Below are 14,737 nucleotides of genomic sequence, written 5' to 3' on the forward strand. Positions count from 1 at the left end.
GTACGATTTATAAGCTTTTTTTTGCCTGTGGGGACCTTGGAGCCCTCCATTAGTTGGTGTGAATTCGGCTTTAGGTCCCCACCGGGATATGAACACAAGGCCAGACACACAATGACACACCCATATTTCTCACATCAGTATTTTTACCCGGCTGAGATGGGATGAGTGCATGTACGTGTTTATTTAGAATGATGTCATCTTAGCGCTCTGGAGAATTCAGAGAATTCACTCTCATCGTCTGTCAGCAGCTCTGGAGAGAAACCGTCGAATTCTGTGACGTTTCTTTGTGGCTTTTGCGTGTTTCTGTCACCAGGAAGAAAAAAACCGTTGTGGTGGCTTGCATGTTTGTTTATTTAGGCTACATTTTGTTCTTCAAACTATCAAGTGTGCGATAGATTTTTTATCCATTATGCAAATCCTTCCGGTATATTTAAAGGAACATTTGCGGTTAATAAGGGAGCTTGTTGACCATTTTGTAGCCATATGTAAATTATTTTTATGCTTTTTTTAAAGTAAAGTATCCTGTGCCACTACCATTCTAGAATTTACATTTATTCAACAGATGCTAAAATGACTTTAAATGGAGGATCATTTAAAATTTTGCCAAGGCGCAAATGTATTTATAAAGCACAGTACAGTATAAATCACACGGCATAGTATTTAGGGATGTAAATATTAGATGGTAATAGCCGTAGTATTTTGATCTATACTGTAGCATGGTCGTACTGTATAGTTAGTATGTACATTTCTGCCTCTTAAATCTTTTGTGCCAAGTTTCTTAGTACTGTACATGCTATAGAAAACAGAACTTTTTGTTGCACAAGTATACTATACATTTTTACAAATACGAGTTATGACTGGCATTGATGCAAAAGTAAAAGCCACATTGCGATGACCTTCCCCTCTCCAGCTACCCCTCATATGCCCCTGTAATTCCCCCACAGCAGCTGCCCATGCTGGTGTGGCAGACAGTGACTGCGGCACGATGGCTTGAGGAGGGAGGGAGAGGTCACGTCCCAAAATAGCTCTTCAGTGTGGTGAGAGAGCCCCTCCTCCAGAGAGAGACACATGATGGAAATAACAGGCTACTCAGTTCGGTGTGAGAGAGAGAGAGAGTTTGCAACATATCAGACATCAGAATGAGATCTCAGATCTGACACACATCACTGAAACAGACACACACTTCTGATTCACTTTGATTTATTGTGTTGAACATCAGCCGCTGAGCAGGTAAGAGGACGAATGTGACGAGCTTCTCAATTTTGACAGGAAGTTTTCGGCGTGTGTAGGATTGTATGTTATTCTCTTTGTGGCTTTGTGTTTGATGTGGTTTTGGGTTGATTTATTGCACACATGCTGAAAACAACAGAACCCTGCCCACAACACAACAGAAGATGTAATGGTTTTAATGGTTATAATAGAAATTGTATTGGTTTCAATGGAGACTATAATGGTGTCTACTGGTAGGTGATTGATTCTGTTGACAGGGTGTTATCTGGCAGATTAAACATACTGAAATAATGCACAAAACATACTACACAAATACATTCTGTAATGGTGCTAAATGAATAGAAAACAGCTAATGGTTCAGAATGGTATTTTAATGGAAACCATATGACTTTCTATGATGAATTACATTTTTTTTTCTTTTAGCAGGGACGACACGTTTTAAATTAAAAATAAAGTTGATTTTGTAGGAAAATATAATGAATTGTGAGTTACGTGGAAGTGTCTGTATGTTTATGTCCATGTGCTCGGGTCATCACGCTTAGGGGTCACATGGTGTTGCCATCACCTCTGCCATCAACTTTCTATGTACTTTGTCACCGAAAGTAGGTTAAGATTTACTGTGATGCTAACAATTTATTTTGTGTTCATTAGACTTGATATATCATTTATTATTCCAACGTGAAAAAGCTGTAGTGTAGTTTAGTATTTACTATAGTAAACTGAGGTAAAATTCCTACCATGCTGTAAAAAAACATAGAAACCTTATAGAAGCCATCACAGAAATTCTAATGGTTTGCGTTAAAATACCCTTACAACCCAATAGCTTTTCCATTAAAACCATCACAAAATTCCTTTTTCTAGTGTGTTTTGGCCATTATTCCAATAGGGTTTAACATCACATTAATAGAATCCACCACACACCAGTAAAAAACATTATATTTTCCATTAAAACCAATACAAGTCCTAGTAATTATAACAATTAAAACTTCTTTAGTGGTCTCTATTGTTTTTTCAGCTGGGTAGAAACCAACCAACAGAAACTATCTCAAAAATTCTAATGGTCTCCATTAAAATTCCATTATGAACCTTTAGCTTTTTCCATTAAAACCATCACAAAAATCCTTTAAGTACTGTGTGTTAGGGGCATTATTTTAATAGGATTTAATATCCCACCATAGAATCCATCACATACAAGTAGAACCATTACAGTTTCCATTAAAACCAATACAAATCCCTTTAAAACCATTATAACTTCTTTAATGGTTTCAATTGTTTTTTCCAGCAGGAACCCTGTCCGAAACACAATGGAAAATGTAATGGATTTAATGGTTATAATGGGAATTATATTGATTTTAAAGGAGACTATGGTGGTGTCTACTGGTATGTGCTTGATTATATTGGTGGCAGATTAATCCTATTGGAAGAAAGTTTGCCCAAAGTTTTATATTAAAATAATCAACAGTTTATCAGTTTACTATAGTAAATACTTGACATTGACAATATTGTAGTACATATTTACAAAATGTAGTAATTACGTTCTAGAATAAACTACAGTATACTACAATTTACCACACTTTACTATAGTAAATACTAAAGTGACCCGCAGAATATTTCATGTGGTTTGTACAAACTAAAGAACACCTCGTGAAGTTTACTGTACGATACACGTGAAGCCATGATTCTGTGCATGTTCTGAGCGCTGTAGCATAGTGAGCTCGTACACTACTGTTTATTTTTTATTCAGCGGTGCAGGAGACTCGTGTTGGGACTTCAAGCATGTCTTTGGCGTGTCTGACCTACATTCAAAGGTGTCGTGTTTATTTTGGCGATTGGCAGCGCTGTATCGAGATGCTGCTGGACTCAACTGTACAGTAACTGTGTTGACAAGTAGCCGCAGTTGCTTTGACATGTTGCTCATGTTCTTTTATGCATATCTGCTGTGGACCATGACCTGATGATAGTCTTTGATATTTTTTGGTTAATGGTTAACCGATGTTTTTGCAGTATCTGGAGGTCAGGGTGGACAGTGATATTTGCTAATAGATAGATGGACTGTCAAAGTGGGAAAAAGTGACTTAAGTGAGAAATGCTCATTTTATGTTATTGGCAATATCAATCTCAACTTGTCCTATTGAATCCAGTATTAACACTGTGTAAAGGACAGTTTGTGAGAGAAAGGATGGGTGTGTGTTTCTATGTGTGTGGGCGAGAGGAGATGAATGTCAAAGGGTTGTGACAGCTGAACTGCCCCGTTGGGAGGAATTGCACGCTTGCACACAAAAACATAACGTGATTCAATCAAATACAGCGGCCCCAAGAGAGACCCTTGATGCTCTGCTAGATAGTAAAGTGTTAATTTTTTTGAACTAATGCAATAACATCCCCAAAATACTTTCTTTGGCTGTTGCGTGTAGACATACAAAACAGATTATACTTATATAATATATACATTATATATTTTCGTAATCATTGCTTTAACATGTTCACTGCTTAACTGCATACATGATATACATCACTTGACTCTCAGACGTGTATGTTTGTATAATCACCCCTGATAACAAACTAAACTGTTTTGGTATCAGAAATTTCTGTAAAGCTGCTTTGAATCGATATGCATTGTAATACAAAAGTGCAATACAAATAAATATGAATTGAATTGAATTATTGTTGTGAACTCATGAACCCTATAATAAAAGCCGAAAATAGATGCATTAGGTTTTATGTTATCCTAGATGGTTGAAATGATCCTTTAATATCACCGCCCTATCGCGCTGGCACCGGTGTGTGTGTGTGAAAGAGAAGCCTTGTGGACCCAGTGACCCACACGCTCTTGACGGTTTGACATTGACATCAGCTTAACCAGAAAAGTCCAGATATACTCACAACAAACTTTAGATGAATAAAAGAATCAACCGTCACCAAAAAACGCATGACTGGATGAATGAAGTTGAATTTAAGATATCCAAACACATCAGTGGAATGTCACAAACGTAATTTTTTGAGTTTTAAATATTTAACACAATAACTTTGAAGAACATTGAACATTGAAGAACATTTTCTTTTTAAACGATAAAGATCCAGCATAATTATATGTCCTAACTATTATTTTGACAAGTCTTTTAACATTTAGCTTCGTTTAGTTCTGGTGAAATGGATCTCTAAATGACTCAAACTTCATCACAGTCTCAAATCTGTGAATCTTTCGAGGTGTTTTCAGCAGGCAGCAAATCAGAGATATAGATGTTTTCTGCATGATGGTTTTTGGAGTGAACAAAACGCAGAATCTAGGATGATTTATAGAGAAAACACTGGCAGTGGGGTATGAAGAGTTTGTTTGCAAAAATTTATAACTTTTTAAGAAATCGTGTTTTTGATAATGTTTTCATGTTTTTATTGTGTTAATTAGCTATATTATTATCTCTTAATCAAAAACAACTCTGTTTGATTGATATTAATTGGAATGTACAATAAAAAACATGATTTTTGAAGTCGGATTTTGCAAATGTACCCTTCGTATATTCTGCTGTATATTCTCACATCCTCTGTATTATTCACATGTCATGTGAAAATGAGTCAAATATCTCTCATCACTTGTTTGCTCTTTATGGAAACACACTTACGTGATGTCACATGTTTTGTTGTCTGGTTGAAGGCATGAACATAACCGATCGTCTTGACCTTATTCAAAAGAATATTGAATAGCATGACCATAGCCAGTAGGTTTGTTACGTTACTTTCAGGGAACATCGAAATGTTTTTTGGTGTGCTTGATCTTGAAATATTCAGCTGAGAAATGTTTTATTATTATATCTTATGTTTGCATTATGGTCATCAAAGTTTCGTTTCTTAAAGTTCGCTAAAAAATACAAAGTAGAGCTGACTTAGATTCTTGTTATTGTCTCTCAAGTCATATTTAGAGATGTGATTCACAAAATTTCATCTCATGTTTTAATTTCTTCCATGCGTGTTAGAGGGTTTGTCTTAAATATCTTGCAGTTAACTGGGATATAGAAGGAGAAAGTATTTATATTGATTTTGAATAGGAATGTCAAATCATGCAAACATTTGTATTTTGTAAAGCTTTACAAAACCAGCGTCCTCACGATCCCTCTTGTGTCATCTCTCGTAGGACATCTGTGAAGACATATCCGATCATGTCGAGCAGATCCACGCGCTGCTGGAGACAGAGTTCTCCCTGAAGCTCCTGTCCTATTCGGTGAACATCATCGTGGACATCCGCAGCGTGCAGCTCCTCTGGCATCAGTTACGAGTGTCTGTGTTGGTTCTGAAAGAGAGGCTCCTGCAAGGTCTCCAGGACTCCAACGGCAACTACACCCGCCAGTCCGACATACTGCAGGCCTTCAGCCAGGACCACGACGAGGTCGGTTACAAACACAATCTGAACCAACAATACTACACAATTCACAAGGACAGAGACGTAGTTATGCAATATTCAGCTTGGAGCGCAGAACAAACGTATATTCTGGATCCTGTAGCAAAGACGGCGAATACAAACATGAAATTCAACCATTAGCACGGTTACAGTTTAATGAGTCACTCAATTACATTTTCAATTCAATTTTATGTTTCTTTTTGTAGTAAAACATGTTTAGTTGAAACCTACTTTAATAAGGTTTAATGGTTGTTACTACAGAGTGCAAATCAGTTTTACAAGGGATGTCACGGTACCAGACACATATCTTACGATACTATACCAGCTGAAGTATCACGATACCCAGAAGTATCCTGATGCTGTGCCATGTTCATTATTGAAATCTACTAAATAAACTAAATTTCCTTAATACATACAGTGGATATAAATGAAACATTTTGTATTAACTATGGTTAACTGTATTATACTGTACACTACAATATTTTGCAGAATTATGCATAGTAATTGGAAACATTGTAGCAAATAATGTAGTATACTTCAATATTTACTATAGTAAGACTCAAAACCACGACTGTCTAGGAATGTTATCAAAGTTTTCTGTTGTAAATACTAGGGGTGTAACGGTACGTGTATTCGTACCAAACCGTCACAGGGAAAATTCCAAATGAAGTCATCATTCCTATGCCCTACTCCCTTGTAAGGGCAGAGCCCTTAGAGTTTAGATTTGGGATGGAACAGGGCATTTGAGTGCCACTTTGTAGATATTTGGAATGCACTTGACCAAGGGAGCGACGTATTGTACTCATTATCTTCAGCTGGCATGTTCCCATGAAAACAAAGCATTGTGTCCGTCAGCAGATGTCGCTGTTCTAATGGCATAACTTAATAAACATACATTTTATAATTTAATATAATATATAAACAGTAATATATATCAAACTTCTCAAAATATAAAATGTATTGTTTATTAGCAAACAGTTAGTTGTAAAGATATGCCATTAAAACAGCGACATCTGCTGACGTTTTCACAGGAACATGCCAGCTGAAGAGAATGAGGAAATTACGTTGCTTCCTTAGCCAAGTGCATTACAAACATCTACATAATGGCACGCAAATGCCCTGTTCTCTCCAAAGTCTAAACTACAAGGGCTCTGCCCTTCAAAGGGAGTAGCTGCCCGTGACAGTTCAGTACGAATACACCCCCAGTAAATACTGAAGTACCTAACTTTTTTCACGTGGCAAATAATTTAAATGTCTGAGATTTAATTTATACAGCAATGTTTATAAAGGAAAATGTTAGGCTTTAATTGTGGAAATAAAATGGCAATAAGTGGTGGCAATTTTTAACTGAGTCGCTGAATCATTCAACCAATTCGTTCAAAATGACTTTTATTCAAGAATGAAGTCAAATGACCGAATCATTATCTAGTCCGAAAGAGAAACAATGCAAAACAGCAGATGTATGCATTCAAATGAATGTTAATGCGCATATGCAACGTTTTCTTAAGTACTACGATACTACCGTTAAAAAAATTGAGCGGCATCGAGGGTATTTTGAAGCTTTAGCATCGCGACGCTACCGTAGCACCGGTACACCGTGCAGCCTAGTTGCAATATTAAAGATGTTTTTGTGATCTCTCATTCTCAGACTCGACTGGATGCTCTCACAGAAGTGGACGACTGTGGTCAGCTAACCATTAAGTGCAGTCAGGACTACTTTTCTCTGGATTGTGGCATCACCGCCTACGAACTAGACGATTACAGTCCCGTCGAGGATCCAGAAGGCCGAGGGCACCGCTCCCTCTACCCCGAATTGGAGCAAGACTTCCCTGAACTTCTCCAGAGCGTGGATCTACTCAACATCGCGGTCTCTAGACAGAACCAGGGGTCATCCCCTTCACAAGAGCCTGTAACCACTCAAGAAGCCGAAGAGACAATCAGCAACATCGCACCAGATACGGCAATGCAGGGTGTGAGCCCACAAAGCGACAGCGGCCTTGGCGTTTCCAAACGTCCTCTTCAGGGCGGCTTAAGGAGTGATGTGTTGCCCACGCAGCCCTTGCCCAAAAAGCTGATGTACCTTGAGGATGACGGAGAGATGAGGAGGCCTCTGCAGTACCAGGCGGATATAAGCAGGAGCACGCCGTCCCTTTTGGATCCACCGGATCGTTCAAAGTTCTGGCTGGAGTTGGAATCGGTGTATCCGGGAAACGGGAGTCAATCCTATGAGAGTCTTCATGCCACGACGGGGTGGAACCTGCAGATGGGTCAACAGGTGTTCAAGAGACCCGGCAATGCCCAAATACTCGAGAGACGCTCATCTGAGGCTGTCCAGGGGTCCCATACGCAGATGTGCCCGAGTACAAACTTGATGAATAAGACTACGCATTCTGAAACCAAACGGGCTTACAGTGACTCCTCCAGCCCTCCACCATCTTCAGGGGAGGACATCTCAGACCATGACTCACGAGAAATGTCCTCCAGCCCTGACGATCGTGCCCCCACCGCAGATTCACTTTGGGCGAATAGCCGAAATAGTTGCATCTCGAACACATCAAGCAGCCCCAAAGAACGCTGGTACGGCTCGGATGAGTTCCTCGCTCTTCCAGCCCATCTCAGGAAGACGGAGATGTTGGCGATGAAGCTGGAAAGCCTCGCACAAGCCCTTCCACAGAGTTGTATGCAGGAACACGTACAGGACGTCGATGACTGGGAACTCACAGAGGTCAACCACGAATGGGAGAGCAACGCTGATCTCATGCTTCACCCCTTAAGGAAACCGTTCCAAGCGGGGCGATTCTCACAGGCCTCTTCGAGCGACGTCGCCCCTTCTCTGGATGAGAGTATTGAATCCGGGCCTCTCAGTGACCTACTGTCGGGGGACGAGGGGGTGCGGAGTACACCCGAGTCAAGGGCAAGAAACGTAACAGAGGGGCGGCCCAGCGCACCAAAGATGATACTCCAGTGCACACCGTTGATACAGAAACTCATCGAGGACATACAGCACCAGGAGAACTATCACAACGTTTGGGGACAGATAGAGGTGAGACGCTGCATCTCATTGTCATTTATTTAATTCAAAATCTTTTTTTTCAAAACAAGCTTTTGTGTTCATACAATGGAAGTCAATGAGGGGGTCAATGTTGTTTGGTGCCCAACGTTCTTAAAAATATCGTCCATTAAGGTTTGGAATGACATGAGTGTGAGTGAACAATGAAAGAGTTTTCATTTTTGAGTGATCTATGCCTTTAAAGGAGTAGTTCACTTTCACAATAAAAGTTTATGATAATTTACTCATCCCCTTGTCATCCAAGATGTTTATGTGTTTGTTTCTTCAATCGAAAAGAAATGAAGTTTCCAAACAGTTGAAGGTCAAAATTTCAGTTTCAGTTCAGCTTCAAAGGGCTTTCAACCATACCAGACCATTAATGAAGGTCTTATCTACAGAAACGACCGGTCATTAAAAAAATATAAATGTATATGCTTTATAAACACAAATGCTCGCCTTGATCTGTTCTGTGATGCACGTACATGACTCATGGCACAAAATACGTAATTACATAGAAAAGGTCACGCTAGACTTAAGTACCGAGTCAGTGTTTACAAGTTGAACGTGAAAGTTTTCAACGCAATTACGTATTACATCAAGTCATGAGGGCGCATCGCAGAACAGAGCAAGCCGAGCATTTGTGTTTATAAAGTATATGCCTTTTTTTATCGTTTAAAGCCCTTTGAAGCTGCACTGAAACTGTCATTTTGCATTCATTGAAGTCCACTATATGGAGAAAATTCCTGGAATGTTTTCATCAAAAACCTTCATTTCTTTTCCACTAAAGAAACAAATACATAAACATCTTGGATAACATGTGGGCGAGTAAATGATCATGAACATTTATTTTGATAGTGAACTTCTCCTTTAAAGCAACAATTTGTGACTTTCACCTCTTCGTTGCCATCTTTGGTTAAAGCATAAAACACACATATGTGCACGGTGTGCTTGCAAAAACGGTTATGGTATTCAAGTATGCCATTCCCTACACAGCTGTTTAGTCTCTATGATAAACCTCTCAAAGCTCAAACCTACTTTATCATCACTGCAGCTCACATCTAGTTTGAAAGAGAATTTAATCATTGAGGAAGTAATTTGTACGCCTAATTCTTTGTGAGGTACCAAGCAATACGTGTCACTACACTAAGCAGTTATTAAAAACAGCTGATAACTTAAGAGGTAATGAACTAACACGCCACCTCAGCCTTTCAATAATGTTCTGAGTATAATGAACAGGATTGCAGCTCTCTCAAACCCCTTCAGTCCCTCGACTGTAATTAAATGATTAGCTGCATAATTAACGACACGCAATCATGTCTGTAAAGGACCCGGTACTGAAGAAAAATGAATTCATTTGACACTTCTTCAGATTCTCATTGTTCAGACTTTATCAACACGTCTGATCGACTGTGCATCACGTATATGAAGTATACTGTGGATAGAAAGCAAAAATGAAAGTTTTATTGTACAGGAGATAAAAGATTTATATGAACAGCTTCCTACATTCGGTTTACTTGTTTGGAAGTTTTTTATTTATTTAGTTTTTCATTTATAATTTGCTTTGTAGCCTCAGACATGTAATGGAATATTGTCGCCATCTGGTGGTTAAATATAAATACAACAGATAAGCACCGAATCTCAACCTATTTAACATTAAGTCCATATCATTTTACACTTTGCACCCAATAAAATATTCTGTAAGTAAAAATGTGGTATTTGTTATAAAAATCACCTCTGTGGTAGTCAATAATTTCCCAGAACTAAAAATGAACAATCTTCCAAATTTAGAATTAAATTAAAATTAAGAATTAAGAATTTAATACAGGTTTGGAAAAACTTGAGGGTGTGAATGATGACAGAATTTTCACTTTTGGGTGAACTGTCAGTTTAATAGACCTTGCGATATGTGATGCTTTTTTGAAACAAACATCTTCCCATCAGTCCTCACAGCTTAGGATGGGTAACCATGACGATGATACCAATCACATGTGATGGAGGCAAATGTCCAGCAAATGCAATGAAAAGTTTGCAGCTGTAATCTTTCCTTTATGTTCCAGATGAAGCATGTGTGTGTGTGTGTGTGTGTTAACTCACTGGACCGGGTGTAGGTATAGGAAGCACATCCACCTGAGATGATGTGTGTCACAGGAGGAGGTGATTGATTACATTAGTATTCAGCTGTTGGAGATGACTTCATTCTCATAGCAACAGACAGCTGGCAGCTGAAGCCTCTTTCTGGGGCCGTCTCAGGGGCTTAGTCATGTGTGACGCCACCAGCCCGTCTTCCTCCTCTCCTGGTGTTTCTCTCTCTCTCCTCTGCCGCACTCATACTCTCTCGCTCCTTGCATATCTTTTGCTTTGTAACTTCACAACCTGTGCCTCTCTTTACCTCGAGATTTAAGTATAAAAATAAAAAAGAGGCTCTACATTGCCAAAGCATAGAAACAAAAGTGTAAATATTGAAACTATTCATTTCAGGTTACATTAATTCTGCTTTATTGGCAAGAAAAGTCTTTATTTCCTTTCTCTCTCTCTCTCTCTATATATATATTTATATATATTACTCTTGCCCGTATCATAATACAAACAGCAAATGAACAAATACAATCCTTCATGCAGTTCTTTTCATACAGCAACCGTTCTGTCAAACTCCAGAAACAACAGAAAACTATTGATCAATGAAATCCAAATGACTTTTTGTATGGTGGACTGATTTCAGTCTTTATTCATCGTAGTCGTTCACGAGACACATGATAACCAAAGCTGTCTCTTCTGTCACCCAGTCTGTGCCATAAGTGTTAAACTTTTCTGACGTTAAAAATGATTTGATTATAAAGTCTGTTTCGCACACAAAGCTATCTCCTGGCTTTAAAGAGCCGGCGTCATATAAACCGACTTCATGGTGCTTTCTAGTCTCTAATGAAGTTTGACAGACACACTGTGAAAGCGTTGTGTGCTTGAAAGCGATTCTTCAAAAATTGCGTTTGTGTTTCAGAGCAAAAAATGAGAGTGATTACAAGGTCTGTGGTGAACATTTGTGAATTTGGTCATCAAAGCGATTCACTGGTGCATTTCAAATGTGAATTTGGTGGCTGTGGATGCTGCATTGCCTTCGACTATGAACACTTGTACATCTCTCTCTCTCTCTCTCTCTCTCTCTGTTTTCGTTTCTTTAGGGCATGAAGCTCTCATTCTTTTCCTCCCCCTGTAGTACACACACAAACCGGTCTGTGACAAGCTCTGTTAATGCCGTGACCAGCGGCTACATATTCATCTGCTGTGAGAGTCGTATCAGTGCACAAGATGAGGGCGAATCACACGACGTCCCCGGCAGGGGAATAATTTACCAGCGGTATCTATTGATCTCCATCGACTGCCACAGTCTCGCACAATTCCTTTGCCTTATATGATAGTGTGTAGTGAGGCATTAGTTTGAAAACATTATTTTTTTATTTATTGATTAAAGGTTGGGTCTGGATAACATGGTCTTTTGAAACAAGGATCTGGTCTGAGCTGTAGCTGGTCAGTTTGGAGCACCTTAAAGTTTGTTCACCCAAAAATAAAATCTTATCTTTTGCTTCTTTATACATTTTAGTGGAACTTTTTTTTAGCATTTTTTACATCCGTCTCCGTTAACTGTCATAAGAAAAGAAATGCACTTCAACGCCGTCTTTAAAGCTCATCTGCCTCACCGGTGAGGGCCAAACAGTCGATAACTGATGGGAATTTTAGCCAGTTTCCTCGTAAAGGTCAATTTTATCAATAGCTTTGATTTTTTTTCTGCCGATGTCAGCTGATGAGCAGGAAAATCTGCCACAGAGAAAGACAGAAATACCCTCATGTAGGATTCACACATGCATCTGTTTATTATAAGCTATACAATTATTTTTATTCAGTGTGCATCTTAAGTTGATGGCTTTAGAGGATGAAATGAAGACGGGCATGTTTGTCGTCTCGGGTGTTTGGTGATCTTGGTATTTTAGCCTCTGGTCAAACACAGGCTTCAAGAAACCCCAATTTAGTCATTAATTTCATCTTCTTCGTGTCATTTTGTAATTCTTTTATCATTTACTCATCCTCTCATGTAATTCAAAACTTGTATATCGTCGCTGTCCTTCCAAAACCTTGCATGTCAAATCCCCTGTTTTTCAGGGAAATGTAAAAAAACATTGCACTTTTTAAATAATTCAAAATTGGGTTATCGAAGTTGTTGAGCACTTTTTAATCCTTGTTATTGATGAGATATTTGCAAAACCCAGTGACATATAAAGGGTGACTAAAGTGATACTTCACCCAAAAATGAAAATTCTGTAATCATAATCTGTTGTTCTTAATGTGTATAAATGTATTTGTTCTGATGAATGCTTATAACCAGATCTCGCCCCCCATTGTCTCCCATAGTAGCAAAATTACTTTAGCCTTTGTTGTTGTTGTTGAACACAAAAGAAGATATTTTGAATAAGTTAGAACAAAAAACAGTTCTGGGACACTTTTGACTACAGTAGTTTTTATCCTACTATGGGAGTTAATGGGTGTTGAGATCTGTTTGGTTATAAGCAATATTCCAAATATCTTTCTCAGTGTTCATCAAAACAAATACATTTATATACACTTGGAACAACTCGAATGTGAGTAAATGATGACAGAATTTTCATTTCTGGGTGAAGTATCCCTAAATAATAATGATTTATTGCGAAAATATAAAAACACAAAATATGGAGATACGAGGTTTCCGGATGACTCTTCTGCAGGACACAAAATAAGATATTTAAAGAAGTATTCTGCAAAAAAGGAAGTCATACAGGTTTGGAATGACATGAGGGTGAGTAAATGATGAATGTTCATTTTTAGGTGGAGTATCCCTTTAATGCGCTTTGTCCTTCATGAAGATCACTGGATGCTTTTATTTGACAAAAAAGAGCACAATGAAAATTCCTTGAGGAAGGATAAAAGTTCATGTTAATTTAGCCATTATTTTTTGATGGACTTGAATTATTTAAACACAGTATTTGATGTAGGAGTCATTTCGAGTGTTGCAGTTTTACGTTCTTTCAGCAGATGGCAGTATTTACACACCACACACATGAAAGCGGCCTTCTGCAAAAGCCATTCAGGCACATCAAGGGCATCTTCTGCGTGTGGCATTCCCTCAAGCACTGTATGCTTCTGACAAATGCAAAACTTTTATCACTTTGTCAAACCTTATCTGAACACTTCTGGGTGAAGTTCTGTTTCTTGTGTTTGTGCAACAGGAATATGTTGGTTTAGCTTTATGACACTGCTGGCTTTACAAATTTACTGTTTATTGACGGATATTTAAATGCTATATTTAATTCTTTGTTCACATGTTTATATGTGTGTGTGTGTGTGCAGGGTTTTGTCAGCAAACTGGATGAGTTCATATGTTGGCTGAGAGACGCTTTAGAAACCACAGAGAACTGGACGCCACCTAAAGCAGATATCAACAGCCTCAAACTCTATCTGGAAACACATCTTGTAAGTAAACATATATACATACATTAAATATCACCATACTGTATATAAACTCAATCTTTACATAAATCGAACACTTGACAGTTTTACGTTTCTTGCTAATGTTTGATATTTCATCTAGAGCTCTACTCAGTGAAACTAAAGATTAAAGAGACAGTTCACCTAAAAAATAAAAATATTCATTTCTTCACCGTCACGTCATTCAAAATCTACATATGACCATCAGTTATGTGGAACACAAAAGATATTTTGAGAAATGTCTCGGTGATTGTGTGTTCATACAATGGAAGCCAATGGGGTTCAATGTCTTTGGTGATGAACATTCTTCGAAATATCTTTTTTGTTTTGTTTAGTAATGACACGAGGGTGAATAAATGAATGTTCATTTTGGTTGAACTATACATTTTAAGCCAAAGAAATCTGCATTTGGAGAGGTAATAAGAATATTTAAAAGATGTATCAGCGCCGTGCTCAGCACATGCTGCGAGACAGCCGGTTTCCTTTGCAGGAGGAAAATCACATGGTGTTTTATAGTGAGGGTCTTCACTCATTTTTATTGATTTAGAGAGCAG

General features: G+C 38.3%; 1 protein-coding gene across 1 annotated transcript in view; it reads left to right on the forward strand.

Moving 5' to 3' along the window:
* Window positions 1-14,737, forward strand: part of akap6 (A kinase (PRKA) anchor protein 6) — a 106,485-nt gene that overhangs the window by 14,705 nt on the left and 77,043 nt on the right. Inside the window, exons 3-5 of the mRNA XM_056768126.1 lie at window positions 5,360-5,611; window positions 7,272-8,666; window positions 14,046-14,168. Of these exons, the coding sequence (XP_056624104.1) occupies window positions 5,360-5,611; window positions 7,272-8,666; window positions 14,046-14,168 (1,770 nt within the window). The remainder of the gene's footprint in view (window positions 1-5,359; window positions 5,612-7,271; window positions 8,667-14,045; window positions 14,169-14,737) is intronic.

This window comes from Triplophysa dalaica, chromosome 15, assembly GCF_015846415.1.
Source record: "Triplophysa dalaica isolate WHDGS20190420 chromosome 15, ASM1584641v1, whole genome shotgun sequence".
Lineage (NCBI taxonomy): Eukaryota > Metazoa > Chordata > Actinopteri > Cypriniformes > Nemacheilidae > Triplophysa > Triplophysa dalaica.